The following is a 21,961-nucleotide window of genomic DNA, read 5'->3' on the forward strand; positions in this document are numbered from 1 at the left end:
CTAGTCCATCGCTACTACCTAGCAAGGCGCCATGTGTATCATTGCTAATTGCTTACTACTAGGCAAGAGATGTATTTCAACAAGAAGAACATCATTAAAAGTTAAGTAATCTACCCAATACGTTCTTTTCTTTATAGTTTTTCATCCAGTCTCCTGTTTCAGAATTTACGCCCGTCTGCGTTAGTTTCGCGTGCACCTAGCCACTCATTGTGTCGAGACCTTAGGGAATCGACACAACAATATTTTGGCGCCGAGGAGTGGTGCCGCGCCCACGTTGCAGTCTTTGTGTTATATTTGCTCTAATTTGCTTGTGTCATGGCTTCGCCGCATTCTCCAGATGTACTGTCCGAATTTTTTCGCTTGCAGAATCAGCAGACGCAGGCGTTATTGGAAGCCCTTGGACAGCTCGTCCAGGGTCAACGTGCGCTGCAAACCGATGCGGCGGCAGCCGCTTCTTCGCTACCGCAGCCACACAACGCTGTCGCACCGCCATTTAGGCCCTTCGAGGCCACAACCGAAAGCTGGACTGAGTGGGCCGATCAGTTCAACTTCCACCTCACTGCTTATGGAATTCAAGGTAAAGAGCGGCAGCCGTTTTTGCTATCTTGTGTCGGTGTGTCTACCTACCGTGTGATAGTGAAATTGTTTCCCCGACGCGACGTAGCAACTCTGTCCTACGAAGAAATTTTGTCTGCTTTAGATGCCTATTTCAAAGAAACAGTTAATGTAGTTGCCAAACGGTATACGTTTTTTCGTACAAAACGTACGGCCGGTCAGACTAACAGGGAGTGGGTTGCAACTTTGCAAGGCCTTACTAGAGACTGTGCGTTTGCCTGTGAATGTGGCCTCCCATATTCAGATACTATGGTGCGTGATGCAATTGCACAGAACGTTTCTGATGTTCGCATACGGGAACAGATTTTGAAGCTAGTTAATCCCTCCCTGCAACAAGTGATAGACATATTGGACAGGCAAGACACACTTGACTTTGCTCAGGAATCATTTGAATCTTCGCCAGCAGTGTGTCACGTTAATCGGCCCGCCGGGCCCGCTGCACGGGACGCTAAGCTGCCCTCGCGCCCGACTTCGCTGCGGCCGCCTAGCTTGCAACCACGTGCGCCGCGTAAGCAAGCAAATGCAGTGAAATCTTGCCCGCGGTGTGCAACTAGACATTCGCGTGAAAATTGCCCGTCACGCCAAGCTATTTGCTTTTACTGTCACAAGAAAGGACATGTACAAAGTGTTTGCCAGAAAAAGTTAAGATCAGACAATCGCACAAATTCCAGGCCTTTTGCTTCGCGCCGGAATCGAATCCAGGACAATCAGGCTCGTGGACCTTCGCCCATGGACATTCATGTAGTTCATGCCCACCCGTCCAGTGACACTTTGGCTAACAGTGACTGTGTTCGTCCCACCCAACGTGTGCGTCGACGTCGCCGGAAATCCCGTAAAGTTGCAAGTGCTTCTGGACCTGTATCAGTTCAAATTGCACGAGACAGTCGCTCTTGTCGTCAACAAGACAGTAAACTTTTTGTGGACTTAGACTTTGCAGGAAAAGTGATCCCATTCCAGCTCGATACCGGAGCTGCTGTTTCTTTGCTCAATCACGACACGTACAAACAACTGGGCGCCCCGCCATTGCGTGCCGCAAATGTTAAGTTAACTAGTTACTCAGGACAGCATATACCTGTGTTAGGACAGTGCAGCCTTCTTGCCACATACAAGGGACAGACAAAACTTGTGTCATTTTATGTTCTTCGTTCCTCTAGTGCAGTGAACTTGTTTGGTTTAGATTTGTTTCAATTGTTTAATTTGTCTATAGTGAATCAGGTCCTATCAGTGAATCAGACTGTGCCTTCCGCCAGTGTTTCTAGTCTTTGTGAAGAATTTGCAGACATTTTTGCACCGGGCCTTGATTGCGCTAAGAACTATGAAGCGCATTTGGAACTGAAAGACAACGCGCACCCGAAATTTTTCAGAGCGCGCAATGTTCCCCACGCATTGCGTGATGAGGTCGCACGAACATTGGCCGAGTTAGAATCTCAAGGTGTAATTGAACGTGTGCAGGCTTCTCTCTGGGCCTCACCCTTAGTAATTTTGCCAAAACCTGTACCTCCACGTACAGCGCAGAAATTCATTCGCTGGTCTCTTTTTCTCTCGCAGTACCGCTACGATATCTTGTATCGGTCCACTGCTAAGCACGGAAACGCTGATGCGTTGTCCCGTTTGCCTGTTGCTGAGGATAAAGCATTCGATTCTTCCGAACTTGCTTGCATGTTCATTGATTCGGAAGCCGATGACGTGGTCGCATCGTTTCCGATTGATTTTCGTCGTGTAGCTACTGCCACAGCTGCTGACCCTGTCCTTGCTACTGTTTTGCGTTTTGTTGCTACGCAATGGCCCTTGTCAAAGTCACGGATCGAGGATCCTTTGGTTCGCCGTTTTTTTGCTCACAAGGAGAGACTTTTTGTCCGCCGTGGTGTTTTGTTGTTGCGTTCCGATAATGATCAATCCCGAGTCGTGGTCCCACGTTCGTTACAGTCCTCTGTCTTAAAGCTTCTTCACCAAGGACATTGGGGTATAGTGCGCACGAAACAACTTGCTCGTCAGCACTGTACTTGGTTCGGAATCGATGCTGCGATTACGAATATGTGCTCCTCTTGCGTGGCGTGTGCCGAACAACAATCCGCACCGCCGCGGAAATTCTTTGCTTGGCCGAAAGCCACTTCCCCTTGGCAACGCTTGCACATCGATTTTGCTGGTCCATTCTGGAATGCTCGATGGTTGGTTGTGGTCGATGCTTTCAGTAATTTTCCTTTTGTTGTCCGGATGTCTTCCACGACGTCTTCTGCCACAATCCAAGCCTTGTCTGCTATCTTTTGCATTGAAGGTCTTCCGCAGACTCTTGTTTCCGACAATGGCCCACAATTCAGGTCCGCAGAATTTCAGTCGTTCTGCAAGGCCAATGGTATTCAACATCTGACATCCGCGCCGTTTTCGCCTCCGTCAAACGGTGCCGCTGAACGATTGGTCCGGACTTTCAAGTCACAGATGTTGAAATTGAAAGAGTCGCATTCTCGGGAGGACGCTTTGTTGCTCTTTTTGTCTTCATATCGCTCTCAGCCTCGCGATGGTCGCTCGCCGGCTGAGTTGCTCCACGGTCGTCCTCATCGCAACCTGATGTCTTTGCTGCATCCGCCACATCCGGTTCCTGTGCAGCGGCAGACTCCTGCTTTTGCTCCTGGCGACGTTGTCTATTATCGCAACTATCGCGGTTCACGGCGTTGGCTCGCAGGGCGCATTCTTCGCTGCCTCGGCCGCGCGATGTATTTGGTTTTGGGGGCCTCTGGTGAGGTGCGTCGGCATCTCAATCAGCTGCGCCTCTGTCGTCGCCTGGGTTCTGCCGCTCCCCGTCTGCTTTCAGCGACGGAGCCGTCCGGTCAGCGCCCTGGGGACCCATCTACTGGCTCGCCTCATCCCCAGGTGTTACCGACGATGCCTTCCATTTTGCCTCATGGCGTCGCGCCGCCGCAGCCGCCGCCGGCGCCGCCAGCAGCGGACGCTTCGCTGCAGCCGCCTCGCGCCTCCCTGGGTCACGCGCCGCCGCTTGCTTCCCGTGACCAGCCGTCCTCCGCCATGGACCTCTTGCCCGCTCCGGACCAGATGTCGTCTTCGCCCGTCGGGTGCTCCGACCACATGGAGGTCGACCCTTCTGTCTCATTACGTGCGCATACACCTCATGTTGACGTACACCCTGGACTAGGTTTGCAGGCGTTTCCTAGCTCCCCTCGGACCGAATGGCCGGGTGCGGGTGGCACAGCCTCGCCTGTTGTTAGGCTCCCCACCTCATCGCATACGTCAACATGGGGTCCTCCCCACGGCGGGCGGAAGCCTTATCTCACGACCGTTCGCCGATTTGCGGGGGAGGAATGTGGTGTCACCGCTAGACACCACACTTGCTAGGTGGTAACTTAAATCGGCCGCGGTCCTGTAGTACATGTCGGAACCGCGTGTCGCCACTGTGTACTCGCAATCCTAGCGCCACCACATGGCAGGTCACAAGACACGGACATGACCTCGCCCCAGTTGTACGGACGACATAGCTTGCGACTAGACCTACCAAGTATTCCTCTCATTTGCCGAGAGACAGATTAAATAGCCTTCAGCTAGTCCATCGCTACTACCTAGCAAGGCGCCATGTGTATCATTGCTAATTGCTTACTACTAGGCAAGAGATGTATTTCAACAAGAAGAACATCATTAAAAGTTAAGTAATCTACCCAATACGTTCTTTTCTTTATAGTTTTTCATCCAGTCTCCTGTTTCAGAATTTACGCCCGTCTGCGTTAGTTTCGCGTGCACCTAGCCACTCATTGTGTCGAGACCTTAGGGAATCGACACAACAGTTGTAACACGAGTAATAAAAGCCAAGATAAAGGTAATATATAGTTACAAGATATGCTGCAGCAGAGGAAAAGCTAAACTATGCCAAATAATGTCTATGGTTTCATCATTCTAAGAGCTTCTAAGTACCATGAAAGCTTCTGAGTGTTGTTATGAAGAAGTTGATGAACAGTACATGTATGAGACTGAGGTCTGGAAATGTGTATCCACTTTTCTTCCTTTGCAGCTTCATTTTCAATCAACACTGTTTTCTGTACTCCTGATTGGCCAGTAATTATGCACTGCTGTCAGAGACGATGTCAGTGTCTGCACTGGTGGCACCAGCACTCCCATATTAGCTTAAATATTGGAAAAAATATCTCTGCCTCTTCTCTGCATCATGAGCTTGCTTCCATCCACTGTTAAGATTACATTTGGTGTCACAGTTGTAGGCCACCACACCAGCGGTTTAAGTCAGTTGCTCCTGACAAATATGAAGGTAACTGTTGAAAACTCAAGATTTCGCAGCACTTTACTGTCCCCCACACCGCCTCCTTATCACCACCACCCAGATTGCTTCCCCCATCTTGTGCTGCTGCTCTTATATACCCCTGGTATAAATAGCGTTTTATTCAGCTACAATTCTGTTCTTTGTGTTCTGGCCCCATTATCATCTTACACTGAGCACTCAGCTCCATATTTTTAACAGTCATCCTGAATCCTACTTTCTTTGAGATTTCCAAAGCAATCTTCCTATTTTAACATCTGATGTCTATGATAGTTGTGTATTCTGATCTTAATATCCTAGTACTAATACTAATTACAGTAATCTGCAAACTTTACACTCTTTCCCTTCTTTTCTCAATATATGTCTGATGTGTTTTATATTTATCACCACTAATGACTGATTTCAGCAAGCAAGATTCTTTTTCATGATGCTATTCATCTTTTATTACTCATGTCCAGATCTTTGAAAATGAATATACAATTTTTTGGGTAAAACTGTCAATTAAATGAAACATTCACACTGCACAAGAGAGCTATTCAGCTTGTGTTCCATAATTCTTCACAGGTGCTGTGCAAGACACTGCTCAAAAAGTTCTTCATATTAATGACTGCTTCACAGCCTGTGCCCTCTGGATCCTTCCTACCAGCACCAGCTTTTCTGAATAGTGCAGGTGGGAACTCTTCTTGCAGGATATCTTACATTCTTGTAACCCTCCTCGCCTCAACCATTGTTATAACTGCATAATAATTTGTTTATGATTTAATTTCTTCATAATCTTTAGAGGTGTAATACAGATACTCATTCTACATGCAAACAATATACTGAGGAATGTGGCACATTTGAGAGGAGTGGGAGTCAAATCTCTTCATTGGACAATAGACGTTTACTTTCTTTGGGTTTCCTAAGATGATTAAGGCAAATAATGAGATAATTCCATTACCAAGAATAAGCTAATTTTATACATAATTCTTATCAAATTCAAGCTGATTTTCATTCTTTTTATATACTTTATACATTTCAGAAATATACTTGACAAGTACTCCACTACTGTGCAAAATGCTCAAAGGGCAAATAAATAATTAGACACCAGATCAGAATATAAAAATTAGTACTACAATCACCAATTGCAGATTTTCTCTAAAAACACAGTATGTCCATTTTCGCAAGATTAGAAAAAAAAAAAAAAAATTACACTCCTTGCCCCACCCTTTTCATACACACACACAAAACCAGACGATTAATAAAATCTAACAAGAGGAGACAGCAAAAGGGGAAGAGGCAAAATAGTAATCTAGTGGAGAAAGAATAACGAGATAGCATACAAAGTAACAAAGAAAAGTGAAGTATCAAAATTGCTGAAAACATATATTGGCCAAATAGAAAAGGTTAGAAATTTAAAAGTCTTGGGATGATAATCCCAGAAAATGGTTTGGAAAAAGCTGCTATAGAGGATAGGATACATAAAATGGGAATAGCAATGGTATAATCTTTATTTAATATACAAAACAAAGGCATTACTACACAGCAGCGAAGACAGAATGTTTACGTGCAAGGGAATGTGTATCATCAAACTATGATTCTGAAAAATTAGAAACATCTGAAAGGTGAATCGTTTGGGAAATATTGTGCCCAGGAAAAACAATGGAGGTTGGAAATTATGAAATAATGACAAAAGTTATCGAAAAATAGGAAACATATCAGAAATAACGAGAAAAGAAGACTCTTTTTGACATCTGTATCGATTGGAAGACAGTAGATTAACTAAAAAGATCTTAAAATACGTGGGATAAAAAGCCAACAAGCTAGAAAAAAAAGTTGAAGAAACATACTGACAGAAGTGTTTAGTGAAAAAGTATCAAATGGAAGGATTTCAAAGTAAGAGAGTGAAAAAAAGAAAAGAAAAAAAAAAAAAAAAAAAAAAAGAACATGACAATATTATGAAAAGGATAGATTACTACTCATCATGTAGCAGATCAACTGAGTCACAGATAGGTACGACAAAAAGACTGTCAAACAAAGCTTTTGGCCGTAAAGACCTTCACTGCAATCAGACAGCGACCCCCCCCCCCTCCCCCCCCACACACACGCAGTCTCCAGCTGCTGAGGCCAGAATGTGAGTAGCAGCGTGATATGGGAGAAGCAATCTGGGTGGTGGGGATAAGGAGGCGGTATGGGGGACAGTATAGTGCTGTGTAAACTGCTGCTGTGGTGGCCTACAACTGTGACACTGATTGTAATCTTAACAGTGGATGGAAGCAAGCTCTTGATGCAGTGAAGAGGCAGAGATATACGCCCCAATGTTTAGGCTAATATGGTGCCACCAGTGCAAACGCTGACATCATCTGTGACAGCAGTGCATAATTACTGACCAATCAGAGACCATCTACAGGCTATATAAAGCCACCACTTCAGCCGTTTAGAGAGTCACTTGTGCCTGACAAAGATGACAGAGGTAATTGACGAAAGCTCAAGGTTTTACTCTGAATGGGTGTGGCAAGAAGGCCGAGAATATAATATATTGTATTATAACTTCAGAACTTGATTCCTACTATGAAAAATATCTTATGGGCATCACATTTATATATCTACTTACAGAAAACAACAGGAAAAGCTGCTTCAATGGTATTAACTTCCTAATAAACATAAATCCAGCAACAAACATGGTCTTCAGTCTGAAGGTTGGTACAATGCAAATCACTACTTTACTCAAACCTGTGCAAGCCTCTTCATTTCCGCACAACTTCTGCAAACCTACATCCACTTGAAACTGCTAACTGTAGGCAAGTCATTTGCCATCTCTGACAGAATTATAATGACATAAAGTAACTGTATTTCTTCTCTGTGTACTTTTTTCCTTTTTGAATTTCTCCTTAATTTCCTTTCCTGCTAACTCAATGTACAGGGCTTAGACTGCAACCCTATCTCACTTGCTCCTTAATTACTGCCTCTCTTTCATCTCCTTTGACTATCACAGTTTGGTTGCTTTACAAACTGTATACAATATTTCACTACCTGTATTTTATCCCTGATACCTAGAATTCCAAGGAATGTTTGCCAAAATTGTCAAAAGGTTTTTCTAAATCGATGGATTTGTTACAGATGTCTATGCTTTATAATTTCATCAAACTGATCACACACACTCACTGTCAGCAAATACGAAGCAATAAACATTTGCAAACATTATAATAAAATAAAGTTGTAAAGCATATACTAGCCACTTTAACCATAACAATCATTCAAACATAATATTAATTATCTGCCCCATAAAGTATCAGAAAATACTTCAACGCTCTTAGGAAAGACAGGATCCCAGAAAGGATGAAATATCTGTTAAAATTCTTAAAAATATCTGAGCATAATGAGTAAGGAAATACAATGGTGTGGGTAACTACAATGGTACAACACTGTTGAGCCCATTTGTTGTCAGGGCTTGAAGTGCCTTCTAGACAGGATTATGCATCTAGTAGCATCCATTTTATCAGAACATTACTTTCTTAAAATAAAGTTCAATAGCCTCAGAGTACCATTCCCACTTAGACTTTATATTATTACATTTGTGTAGTTGGTTAATTGCAACAGTTAAGTAATGTTGAGGCAAAAGTCTGGGGAAAACTGCTACAGTTATATAAATGATTTGCCCCTTAGTTAACTATCTGTGAATGAGGAAATTGTAACACTTGTGTGTATTATTAAATCCTACGGACTTGCCTAACACCCAACAGTTAAAAGACAAAAATTCATTCTAGTTGAAACATCTATTTTTATTGATTGAATGAAATCAATTTATGCCTCAAGCATTTTTATTACTGTACCCATCCTACCACTAAATTTCAACTACTGCAATCACTGTTGCTTACTTAATGTCTCTGTGCAACCACCTATAAGCCAACTACAACTTCTGTAAGTAACCAAAAATGAGTTCATGCTATCTTCAGTTAGTAAGTGAGAATATTTATCTGAACATTTTTGTAGTATTATGTTCCATGAGCTGATATTTAGTTGCTTGCAGGAATCACTATTGGCTCACAAAATAGTTTTCACATTTTGGGTTGTGTACAGAGATGCTATGCACAATATGTATATGACATTAACAGAAATAAAAAATGACTTTAAAATGATTTAACGGTTGAAATTAAGTGATAGGATGAATACAACAACAAATCACAAATCATAAATTGATTTAATTAAATCAATGGAAAATATCACTAGAATGATCTCTCACTGGTCATATCTTTGTGTTTTGGCAGAGGTGTGAGAGGCAAGTCTAGAGACTGTAATAATATAAGAGTTATGCTCACTCCATTCATATACACATACGGTAATTAATGGGCATATCTTCTGTATAACTGGAGTATTGTTATAAAACCTTCCTTTCTATTGTCGGACCTACAGTCAACTTTGGTTCAGTCTTCAAAGACAATGCAGGAGCACAATGAACCCACCTCCTGAACACTTTCCTTCAGCAGGCAGGAAATAACTCTAATGGAATGGTCTGTGATGACATGAACTCTCTTCACACTATGGATAACAACAGGGCCACCACTGAAGAGGGGAACTCGAGCAAAAATACTTTGATGACACTGTAGACAGCATGCCATTGAGAATATAAACATGTTACAATGCACATGGGGGAGTAACAAAGTACCGAATGTTATTCATCAGCACATTTTGATATGCACTTTCAAATGGGTTGCCTTTATTTTGGTTGCTGCTTTGCTTCTATTTCACAGTCAAGTTACTTTTTGTATTTTCTGGTAAGGGCTATTCTTTCATTCCCTGTTTCCCTCAAATCTAAGCCCATGCATGTGTAGATATGTATGTGGTGTAAAACTTGTGAGCAGTTTATAACCAATAACTATAACTTTACTTTGAATCATTCAGTGAAGTACACATTGTTTTTAATTGGAGAGTAGTAGTTCTAAAATAATAATCTTCTTAGCCTGGATGATAATATCCAAGATTTGTTTGACAATAATAATACAAATTGTTATGTCTACATTGGCTTTGGTCTTCATGAGAAATGGAGTAAAATCCCACTGCTACCATTCAAAGATGCATCTCTATTAATCCCCAGCAGGATACAGAATGTTTTGAATGGAAATGTGGTATTGCATTACACTAAATGGGTTTTCATATTTTGACCAACCCTGGTACAAACTAATAACTACATAGCAAATCATAGTGAAACAGGTAGTTTCAGAACAACTTACTGTCATAGAATGCAAGCTTTCACAGCTGGCATTTGTTTTATGGGCCTAAGGATGTGGGCCAAGGCATAATTCTCTGTCTCCTGTTTTGTCTTCCATTCCTACAGACATCATCAGAGGCAAATAAGGACTCTGAAAGTAGATTTAAAGTTCCACAAGCTCAGCAAGCTGAACTGTTTACATGTATCCACATAATAGACTGTATCATCATCAAGCCACTGCCAAAGACCGTGGAGTCACACTAACGTGTGTTATGGAGCGTGTAGGGGGAATGAGTTGCTACTGTTCGCTGTATTTAGCACTAGGGACCACAACTTAGCTCATTTCAGTCCTTTTATCCGTTAAAGTTGTTTTTGAATTTCTATGGACTCTGTGCTTCCTAGTATAACAATAATTGGACCTTGATAAAAACCATACTATCAAACAAATGAATTTGGTGCTTCCCTGGTCCCAATGCATGATCCACTACTGCTGATTGATCCTTCTTGCTCAGGTAACAATTGGCCTTGTGTTCCTTAAGGCAGGTGTTAATGCTTCTTTTTGTAGTTACCTTGGTTGAGTCTGTATCTGCTTTCTCAGACATTAAAGCTTCTCACGATGTCTCCAGAATTGGAGGATTAAATTTTAGGCATGAATTATGCCTTGGACTATGGCCTTATTGTTCATAAAACAGATATCAGCAATAAAGTTACTGTAACTCCATGGACATGCTTCTCTTACTCTTCATAGTTAACTTTAATAAACATGAAATAGCCTTATCTTTTAAAGCTTCCTATTTCAGCAACTTGTTTTAAGAACACAATAATACTATAATCATTTGAATTATCTAAAACTTCATTAGCAGCTATAGCTCACTATTAGTTAGTATCACTGTAAACTATTGTGAACTTCTAAAATTACTTCAAAAGGAACAGCAGTGAATATAAGAGCTGCTGTCATGACTGAGTCATTGTGTGCTCATGTCATGAGCTTCGAGGATGCACTCATTAGGTTTTGTAATTCTGCTAAAAAGTATGTATGTTGAGTGAGCAAGAAATTTTGGAAGCTCAAGAAGAAAAATTCAGTGATTTTTGATTGGAAGGAAAAATTTGAGTGGGAACAGTGTGGAGAAGCTGAAGCTTACTAAAATGTTTCATTGTTGATATTATTTATGCAGATACTGCTGCTATAATTATGATTTAGTTGTGTTTCGTGTGTTTTAATCTCATCTTTTATAGAGATAAATCTCATGACAAAGCACTTCCACCACAAGCTTTCAAGATTTGATTGAAGAATTTGAGACAATTTACAGGCAAAACAATCAAGAAAGAAACAAGTTGATATTGCCCTGCCTGCAGTGTACCCACTGAATGCCAGAATACTACAGACTTTTACATAAAAAAAGGCCGTTACATGTTATATTGCTCAAGAATTCACTTCACACTTCTTTTAAGGCTCATTATGTTTTCTGTAATCACTTTTGAGAAATTTGTAGTTTATCAAAGAACTAAAGGAAAAATGAAAAATAAACCTGGAAGCTTGGCCTTTTTTTTTTTTGCGAGTATTACTCTCTAAGGTATATCATATACAAATGTGCCACTAACATTTAAAATAATGGCATAAATGGCTGGTCTTCTGAGTAAGAAATTTTTCTGAGTGGCTGAACCTCGAAGCATTAACAAATTATTCGTCTCTCACAACTACAGTGGCGAACTTTGTGTAAATAGTAACCTGTTGTTGAAAACTCTATACATACTATTATTTATCACACAATGTTTTTTTGTAGAATCATTTGACATTTCTACATCTGAGGTGCCAGTTCACCGACATCAAGATTTTGTAAGGTCGGACAAAACATTTATTCGAATGAAATGTTGTTTTTATGATTTGGGTTAATCATCATCTCATCTCAATAGCATGTCATCAGAAATTAAACTGAATGTACTGGCAACTGTTATTTAGAGCAAACATAAAATTTCATAACCATTGCCCCTGTTGTCCACAACAGTATTATAAATTTGTCTAACATTATGGTTAGGGCTTATTTAACTTAACTGGTGAGTGTGTCATTTGGATATATTATAACAATTCAGGTATTACAAAATAGTTGGTAAAGAATGGATTGGAGTTTTTAATCATTAAAGACTAGGCAGTTAAGTATCAGCTCATTAACTCAAGGAATTCTCAGATTTTTAAGTTTGTTGTAGCATTTTTTTTAACTGGCACTTAATTACTTATGCTTGGTTTTCGGGTCTGTGGAACTTCACAGGTGGCACTGTAGGTAAACAGTATGAAAGCTAACATCTGTCTGGATCAAGTCGTTCTTAGGTGAAGGGTAATGTGCTACCATCACCAACTGTAAAACACTATAGCATTCAAACAAATCTTTTGAATAAAAATTGCTTTAACATTTTTTTATATATGTACACCTCAAAAAAGTCAGTATTGTTTTAAATTCACCAATTATATGGAAGTCCCCCAGCATTCATTCTTGGTAGAAGGAAGGAAGATTGGAATTTAACACCCTGTTGACAGTGAAACTATTAGGGACAGAGCACAACTTTGGATCACCAAAGGACTGAGAAGGAAACTAGCTGTGCCCTTTTCAAAGGAATCATCCTAGCATTTGCGTGGAGCAATTTAGCGAAATCACAGAAAACCTAAATCTGGATGGCCGAATGGGGATTTGAACTGTCACTCCCCGAAATGCGAGTCCAGTGTGCTAATCAATGTTCCACACTTGTTGATTCACAGAGTTTACAATTTTAAGCAAATCAGAAATACAACTTTGAAAGGCCAATTCATGAAATGAAATTTGACAAATTTTAAATTCATACAGTTAAAACCCTTTTAATCTGATTCCTTTGAGATTTGTCCAGAATATTGTGAAGAGGAAGGGTGTTACACTGTCCATACACTGTTCCATCATAACAAATACACAGGCTATCCAAAAAATACAAAATACAGTAGATACTTTTAGAGCATTTTATTTTTATATTTATATACAGAGTTTTGAGAACATATATGCAGATATGTTCACACATATTCATTATGAATATGTAATACATTTAGAGTATCTGGGAAAAGTTTGTATAAAGAGGCTTTGTTGAAGTCTCCGTCCTGCTTTCTCGGACACATCACTGCAGTGTCCTGAACATCATCCTGCACAAGTCTTGGAGGTCTCTTACACTTTGGGAATTCCAGCCCAAGACCAAGAATGTTTTCTGTAAATGACCGATCTTTACACTTGAGAGATTATAACAATGTTCATGAGCTGCTCAACGATGAATATTGCCATGCAGGCACCAGACTTGTTGTATCTACAGGTTGCTATTTGTTTTGATTGTCTAACTGAACTTTATCATACATTAGAAAATGTACCACTGTGTCTGTGATGAAAACATCTGATGAGAAGTACCAACATAAGTAATATTTTTGTGGCCTGGTGCCAGGTTCTGTCATTATCCTGTTAATGGCTTGTGGTGATGTGCATTGACTGTCTCACCTCTGGTGTCTAGTGTGATTTCATCAACAATCACAATGCACTCTTCCACAATATGTGAAGAGTGCCTAAGGCAACAGTCACTGAAAGATTCTTCTAGCGGTCTGTTTGTATGTCTGTTTCAGCATTCAGCGTGTACACAACTTCCAGTAAGCTAATCTTTCTGTAAACATTTTGTGAAATCAATTCTACCAGTTCTCCACATTTCACTTGTTTAGAACACGCACACCATGGAAGAATCCATACTGTTGAAACTCAGCAGCAGATTTCCATTTGAATCCAGAAAGGTTGCAGCACAAACACTCGACTTGGTGGGGTATGAAAATGTTAAAGGTAATTCAAATTCTTACTGTAGAGCACAATGCTGTAGCTACTGACGTCTCCTGAATTGCATCTCTTCATGAAGATCCTAGGAAAAATTGAAGTGTTGCCAACAATGAAAAAGCCTCTTCATCTTTTTCAAACAATGGAAAGTCCAGGATGGAATACCAACAAAGTGGAAAGGCCACATTGCTACTCACCAATGGAGGTGATATTAAGTCACTTCCAGGTACAGTGAATAAGAATGCTAAAATATTAAGCTTTCACATGAAGTCCTTCCTATTTCGGAAGAAGTATTTTGCCTGAAAGCTTAATAGTTCAGTAGTATTTTCCATTGAGCCTGCTGTGACTCAACACCTTTATGTTGTGAATTAGCTATCTATCCTTTCCATATTATTGTTATTCCTCTTCATACCTTTATTAGAATGCTAGTTTTACTTTATGGATGGTTTCATACATATGTGACTAGTGTCCAGTGAAGTGGTAAGAATGCAGCAGAATTTGTAGTACATATTTCGAAAATATATAATCATACTAACATCCAAATAGAGCTTTGAGTCAACTAATCCGAGCTTTAAGTAGCGGTTTGAAACTGGCAATAGCTCAGAAGAGTTGTGCTTTGACAGCATTGCATGACACATAATTAGGTATAAATTGATAGCAAGTTGCTGGAAAAGAAATGTCACTGGCACCAGACATTCTACATATGCCTACAACATCAGCCTCCCAATTTCAGATTCTCTTAACAGAACTAATTTATTGGATGTTCTGCCAACAGTCTCTGAAGAACAGTGTAAGAGATACACATTTAGGGCCTGTGACTATTGTAGCTTTTGATGATTCATTCTTTATTCTCTCACTGGAAACCTTTAATTACACGAAGATACAAAAACCTGAAAGAGCAAGGTTCATGGCAAAGAGTTTACTGCTATTATAAAGTATTCCTCCAAAGACTACAATCTAGTGGACATACAATTGTTCGCTGATATGAACTTTAAACTTACACTGTAGCCAACAGGACTAAGAGCTACAAATCACGGAAAAAGAGGAAACATCTCTTCTTGGTAAAGGCAATATAGACAGTATTTGGAACATCAGATAAGTAATATAATGGATGAAATGTGTTATATTAATAGGAATCCTACATCCATATGGTCACGTTTGTAACACAAAAGGGCACTAAGTAATGTTCTATAGAATAGAAAGAAGTGAGATCCAGAATACTGAACACTTTGATGATATTGTAGTGCATAATCCATTTTCAGGAACTTCTGAGAGAAGAGAAGGTCCACTACAAGCAGAATAATATATATACAATTTAAAGCTGCCAAATCATGAGAACTACTAGCTTCCAAATTTTTTTTAACATCCTTCCTTCATGATTAAGCAGTGGGACATCTAATATTTTAAAATCTGCACTTCTGTTCACCCTCCACTAGTTATCCTTCAGCAGTTCCAAGCAGATGCTTCTTTGTCACAAATATTGGCTTTCTTTTTGTATTGCTTTTAGATTGTACCATTTCTCTCTTACTACTTGAGTATTACAGCTTTGTTAGTATCCTCACCACAAACCAATATTAACACGACCCACATCAATAAACCCATTCTTCTTTAAACTATCGTAATACCACGTCCATAAATATGGTGTACTCTTGCTGCAAGACCAAATGCATTTCTATTAGAGACCTCCCCCCCCCCCCCCCCCACTCGAATGAGTAACTCTCCTTTGACAGATTTCAGAACTCTTACGGTAGATCTTTGATTTTTCAGAATGTTTATATTCTTTAGTTATTATTTTCATTTAATTATCTACAAAAGTAGAAATAACTTAACTGAAGGTGTTACAACAGGAAATCTAACAAAAACTGTATTTTATTTTGTAAATGTCTTAAAGCAATGATTTTTTTTACTTGCTGTTATTGTCTTACTTTATAAAATTCCAGGAACAATGATTAACTCAGTTTTGGCAAAATTCAAAGGAACTGGCCCTTCATTTGTAAGAGTAATAAACAAAAGTTGGGGAAGACAACCACTAGATGGCAGTTGGTGAAAAGAAGACCCACAAGACAACCCCCCCCCCCTCCTCCCCAACACACACACACACACACACACACACACACACACACACACGAGAGAGAGATAGATCTACCACTGTAATGAACGACTTACATGCTTCACCTGTGTTGTTATGTTACCATACTGTATAGTATCCTTATTTCTGTTCTCAATAAATTTCATAATCGTTACAGGGACTAAACACTTTGAATCTGATCATTTCCTTTCTTTACTGAAATTATTTCCAGCCTAACTGCACAATGTCATTCATATTTTATTTGTACAACGCAAAATATTGATTTTCCATTGTGATACACATTATTGCACATCAGTACATTGGTTTACTGTTTCAGTACAGTCTGGTACGCATCTACCCAAGAAAACGAAGTTGTCAAGGCACTGAACAAAATGTGTAGGCTTATTAAATGATATCCAGGACTACACACATGGGCTAACAGTGCTGGAAATCTTAAGTAACACCGAACAACAATTTCACATCATGAAATTAACAAAATGCAACATAGTAACACGTGGTAACTACATGATACATTATTGCATGTATTACAAGAAACGTGTATTACCAGCCACTGAAGATTCTTCACAAATGAAAGAAGTGAAACACATATGGCAATAACCAAACTGCCTTCAATTAGTTGCACAGACGGAACCCATCTCCACAAATTTTGAAGCGACTAAGGAACGCCGGAAAAAACAGAAAAAATGATGACATCTCATCTATTTAACAAGTGCTCATAGCTTTTATGGTACGCATTGTTGAGTCCAAGTTGCTAGAATTGTTTTGGCATAAGGAACCTGTCCCCCCACGTATTTTCTGAAACATCCTATACATGTTATTTTATGTTCCACTGCATCCCATTATGCCATTGGCAGGGCAAAACACTGCTGTCAGTCAGTACCAAAGGGCCCACCGGTGCCTGTGGATGGAGTCTACTCTCTCTCTCTCTTTTTTTTTTTTTTTTTTTTTTTTACTTCGTGTTCCTGCTTGTCTGGGCTTCTCTGCAGAAATTATGGTTCAAGCTTTCATCACTAAATAGCGAAGCTGTAAAACATGTATATATGGTGTTTCAAAATTTTAATGCCCAAACTGACATATGATGATTTTGTTAAGAAACCAGGTGTTAGAAATGCATACTAAGTAAGGAGTAGCCAGGTCATTGGGCGCAATTAAAAATAACACTTAAATGTGTTTCAGTCCTATATTGTTCTTATTAATGTTACAATAAATGTTTCAAATGAGCATCATTAACCTCAGCACAGAGGGGTGGGTGGGGGGGGGGGGGGGTGACCAAACTATGAGGTCATCGGCCCCTTGCTCCTAATAAAACAATGCCACAAGTGTGAGAATAAGACAGATAAGACATATACCACAAAACGGAAAGAAAGGAAAAATCAAAAGAATGAAGGAAAGGCAACAAACACTAAAAGGAACAAAAGAGGACTAGAAAACAACAGACACACTAGAAACAGAAGAGAGTAAAACAAGAAAGCAGATTACAGTGGCTGGACGACCACGAGAATAAAAAGAAAAAACAAGCCAGCCACTCGGCAACACATTAAAACCTCCACCCTAAAAACCAAACGGTGGAGGACGCAGAGGGATCAAGGACATGTGCTACAACTTAGATCCAATGATAAAACCCACCCTCACGAATAAAATGTAAAACTAAATCAACCAATGAGGCATTTCAGATAAAATGAGTCCGGTAACCCAAGATTTCGTCGCTGGGCAATCAAAGTGGGACAGTGCACCAGAATATGGGCCACTGTCAACCGGGCGCTGCACCAACATTGAGGCGGGTCTTCACGGCGCAAGAGGTAATCGTGGGTCACCCAAGCGTGGCCAATGCATCACTGAAGTGTGGCCAATGCAGAGCCGGCAGAGGACAACTGATCCCTGCGAGAGTCCCACATGGAAGACTTCCACACATTCAGAGTCTCCTCAATGACACGCAGTTTTTTGTGCATAATGTTATGCCATTCTGTTGACCAAAGCCAAAAAATCCTGCGGCATAAGTCAGAACGCAGGTCAGGTTCAGAGATGCCCATCTCCAGAAGCGGTTTCCGCGTAGCCTGTTTGGACAGCCTGTCGGCAAGTTCATTGCCTGGGATGCCGACGTGTCCTGGGATCCACACAAACACCTGTGAATGATGGGACCAGTACAGGGCATAGATGGACTCCTGGATGGATGCTACCGAAGGATGGCAAGGGTACCACTGGTCGATAGCTTGTAGGCTGCTCAAGGAGTCAGTACACAGAAGAAACTATTCCTCGGGGCACGAACGGATATACTGAAGTGCACAAGATATGGCCACCTGCTCTGCAGTGAAGACGCTGCAGCCATCGGGCAAGGAATGCTGTTCAATATGGTCTCTGTGGACAAAGACGAAACCAACATTACCATCAGCCATCGAGCCATCAGTGTAAACCACTTCAGAGCCACGGAACACTTGAAGGATCGAGAGGCAGAGAGCCGCAGGGTTAACAGAGTCCTTAGGGCCATGTGAAAGGTCCAGGCAAAGCTTTGACCTACAGCTACACCAGGATGTGTACGTGAATAGATCTCAACTAGAGGTGGTGAAGGGAAGGACTCCAGTTCAGACAAGACGCGATTGTACGCAAAGCACAATTGTTAGACGTGACCTGAGGTGAAGTGCCGTGGTTGGTAAAAGGAGACGGTAATTAGGATGTTCAGGAGAGCTATGAATGAAGGCAACATAACTGGCGAGTAGTTGTGCACGCCTGGTCTTCAATGGAGGGACTCCAGCCTCCACCAGTACACTTGTCACCAGATTCGTCCTAAAAGCTCCTGTCGCTAGTCGAACGCTGCAATGGTGCAATGGGTCAAGCAAACAATGCTGAGGGCCTGCCAAACCATAAATCACACTCCCATTGTCAAGGTGGGATTGAACAAGGGCTCTGTAGAGCTGCAGCATCGTAGAGCGATCTGCATCCCAGTTGGTGTTGTCAGGCAGAGGAGGGCATTGAGGTACCGCCAACACTTCCGTTTAAGCTGACGGAGATGGGGAAGCCAAGTCAAACGAGCATCGAAAACCAGACCTAAGAATTGATATGTCTCAACTACAGTGAGTGGATCGTCATTAAGGTAAAGTGCTGGTTCTGGATGAACGGTACAACGCCGACAGAAATGCATGACACACGTCTTCAAGGCGGAAAACTGGAAGCCATGGGCTACAGCCCATGACTGCACCTTGTGGAGTGCTCCCTGTAGGCGACGCTCAGCAACACCAGTGCTGGAGCAGCAGTATGAAATGCAGAAGTTCAAATGGCTCTAAGCACTATGGGACTTAACATCTGAGATCATCAGTCCCCTAGACTTAGAACTACTTAAACCTAACCAACCTAAGGACATCACACACATCCATGCCCAAGGCAGGTTTTGAGCCTGCGACTGTATCAGCAGTGCGGTTCCGGACTGATGCGCCTAAAACCGCTCGGCCACAGCAACCGGCCAAAATACAGAAGTCCTCTGCATAAAGAGAAGGGAGATGGAGGACCCTACAGCTGCTGCTAGACCGTTAACGGCCATTAAAAATAGAGAGACACTCAATACAGAGCCCTGCACGACTCCATTCTCCTGGATATGGATGGAGCTATGGGAGGCTCCAACTGGGACACAGAAAGTACAGAGCGACAGGAAGTTTTGGATAAAAATCGTAAGGGGGTCACGGAGACTCCACTCATACAATGTGACAAGGATATGACGTCGCCAGGTCGTTTCGTGAAGCCGCCCTGACATGGAACCAAGTCACGTGACTCTACAACACACCATACGTTCCAGCAGCTTACAAAGGATGTTGGTGAGGCTGATGGCTATCCACATCAAGCAGGTTATCACCAGGTTTGAGCACTGGGATGATGGTTGTTCTCCCACCATTGCAATGGAAAGATGCAATCGCACCAGATTCGGTTGAAAATGACGAGGATATGTCGCTTGTAGTAAGATGAGAGACGTTTAACCATCTGGCTGTGGATCCGATCAGGCCCAGGAGCTGTGTCGGGGCAATGTGCAAGGGCATTGAGGGGCTCCCACTCTGTAAATGGGGCGTTACAGGACTCATTGTGGCGTGTAGTGAATGAGAGGACTTTCCCTTCCAGCCGCCGTTTGAGAGTGCGAAAGGTTGGGTGGTAATTCTCCGAAGCAGAGGCTTGAGCAAAGTGCTCAGCAATCGCATTTGCTTCAGTAGATAACACGCCATTTATGGTAACATCAGGAACACCTGTTGGGGTCTGGTGCCCGAAAAGACGTTTCATCTTTGCCCAGACTTGGGAAGGTGACGTATGGCACCCAATGGTCAAGACATATCTCTCCCAACACTCCTGCTTCCATCGTTTGATAAGTTGGTGAACACGGGCATGGAGCTGTTTAAAGGCTATGAGGTGCTCCATCGAAGGATGCTGCTTATGCTGCTGTAGAGCTAGCCGATGATCCTTAATTGCCTCAGCGACTTCTGGCGACCAAAAAGGGACTGCTTTACGCCGCGGACACCTAAAGAGCAAGAGATCACGTTTTCTGCTGCAGAAACAATTGTTGTAGTCACCTGCTCGACCATCACACCGATATTACCATGTGGGGGAGATTCAGTGATGACAGGAGAGATGAAAGTTTCACAGTCTGCCTTGCTTAAAGCCCATCTGGACAGGCGTCTGTTGGCCTCATGCCAGGGCAGGCAGTGACAGGAACATGGGGAAGTGGTCACTACCACACAGGTCATCATGTGCTCTCCAGTGGGCAGACGGGAGAAGTCCTGGGCTGCAAATTGATAAATCAATGGCCGAGTAACTATCATGAGCCACACTGAAATGTGTGGCATCCCCAGTATTTAAGAGGCAGATGTCGAACTGAGACAGTAAAGTTTCGACATATCTACCTCGGCCAGTAAGCGGACTTCAGAATCTCCACCTCATCCTCAGATGCAGAGCTTGTAGGTAGCGGTGCTGTGGGTGCCATTGCAATTTCCTTGGTCTTAAGGGTCTTTTTTTTTTTTTTTTATTTCTCTCGATGCTCCTTGGGTTTTCCTGGCTGGGAGGACTTCACTGGCTCAGTCTCTGGGACTGAGGATGAGTGTGAAGCCCTACAACCAGCTGCTTTTGAGCTCTTCAGCCACTGGCAAGTGTCATCTTTCCCACTAGCAGAAACCTGGGAAGGGAGTGACCCAAGGGAACCCCTCCTAGCGAGAGAAGCCGAAGAAGACTTACGGTTCTCCGGCTTACAAGTGGGGACGGATGCCCCCAATGGTTGGGGGGGGGGGCGATGTTGCTCCCAAAGTAGGTGGTGCAGGAGTAACAGGGAGGGAAATACCCCCCTCAATCAAGGGGGCAGGTGTAGTCTTCCGGCTCTGAGAGGTGACTGGCGTTGGCGTTAGCCTCAGTGTCGGTCCAGGGTCTTGTACTCCACGATTTTCCTTTCTTTCTGGACAATCCTGCAGTCTGGCGAGCAAGGTGAATGGTGCTCTCCGCAGTTGTCACAGTTGGGAGGCGGGGCACATGGAGTATTGGGATGTGATGGGCATCCGCAATCTCGACATGTGACGCTGGAAGTACAGCGGGAAGACATATGGCTGAACTTCCAGCACTTAAAGCATCGCATCGGGCGAGGGATATAGGGTTTTACATCACAGCGGTTGACCATCATCTTGACCTTCTCGGGCAACATATCACCCTCGAAGGCTAAGATGAAGGCACTGGTGGCAACCTGATTATCCGTTGCACCCCTGGTGGACACGCCGGATGAAATGACACCTCACCGCTCTAAACTGCTGTGCAGCTCAATTGTCAGACTGCAAAAGAAGGTCCCTGTGAAATATGATACCCTGGACCATAATTAAGCTCTTAAGGAGTGTGATGGTTACAGAAATATCCCCCAGCTTGTCACAAGCTAGTAACGTCCATGACTGGGCAGAGGATGCTGTTTTGATCAAGACTGACCCAGATCTCATTTTGGACAAGCCCTTCACCTCCCCAAA

The 21,961-nt window shown here is 42.2% G+C and overlaps 1 protein-coding gene across 2 annotated transcripts in view; it reads right to left on the minus strand.

The window, feature by feature from the left end:
* The window catches only part of LOC126198467 (stromal interaction molecule homolog), a 145,562-nt gene that overhangs the window by 55,107 nt on the left and 68,494 nt on the right, over positions 1-21,961 (minus strand). Inside the window, exon 12 of one of the 2 annotated variants that reach the window (XM_049934812.1) lies at positions 13,065-13,988. The exons of the other annotated variant lie outside the window; for it this stretch is intronic. Within the exon in view, the coding sequence (XP_049790769.1) occupies positions 13,978-13,988 (11 nt within the window). The 3' untranslated portion in view covers positions 13,065-13,977. Of the gene's footprint in view, positions 1-13,064; positions 13,989-21,961 lie in introns of those variants that run through there. 2 annotated transcript variants of the gene reach the window in all.

The sequence above is a fragment of the Schistocerca nitens genome, chromosome 8 (assembly GCF_023898315.1).
Source record: "Schistocerca nitens isolate TAMUIC-IGC-003100 chromosome 8, iqSchNite1.1, whole genome shotgun sequence".
Classification (NCBI taxonomy): domain Eukaryota; kingdom Metazoa; phylum Arthropoda; class Insecta; order Orthoptera; family Acrididae; genus Schistocerca; species Schistocerca nitens.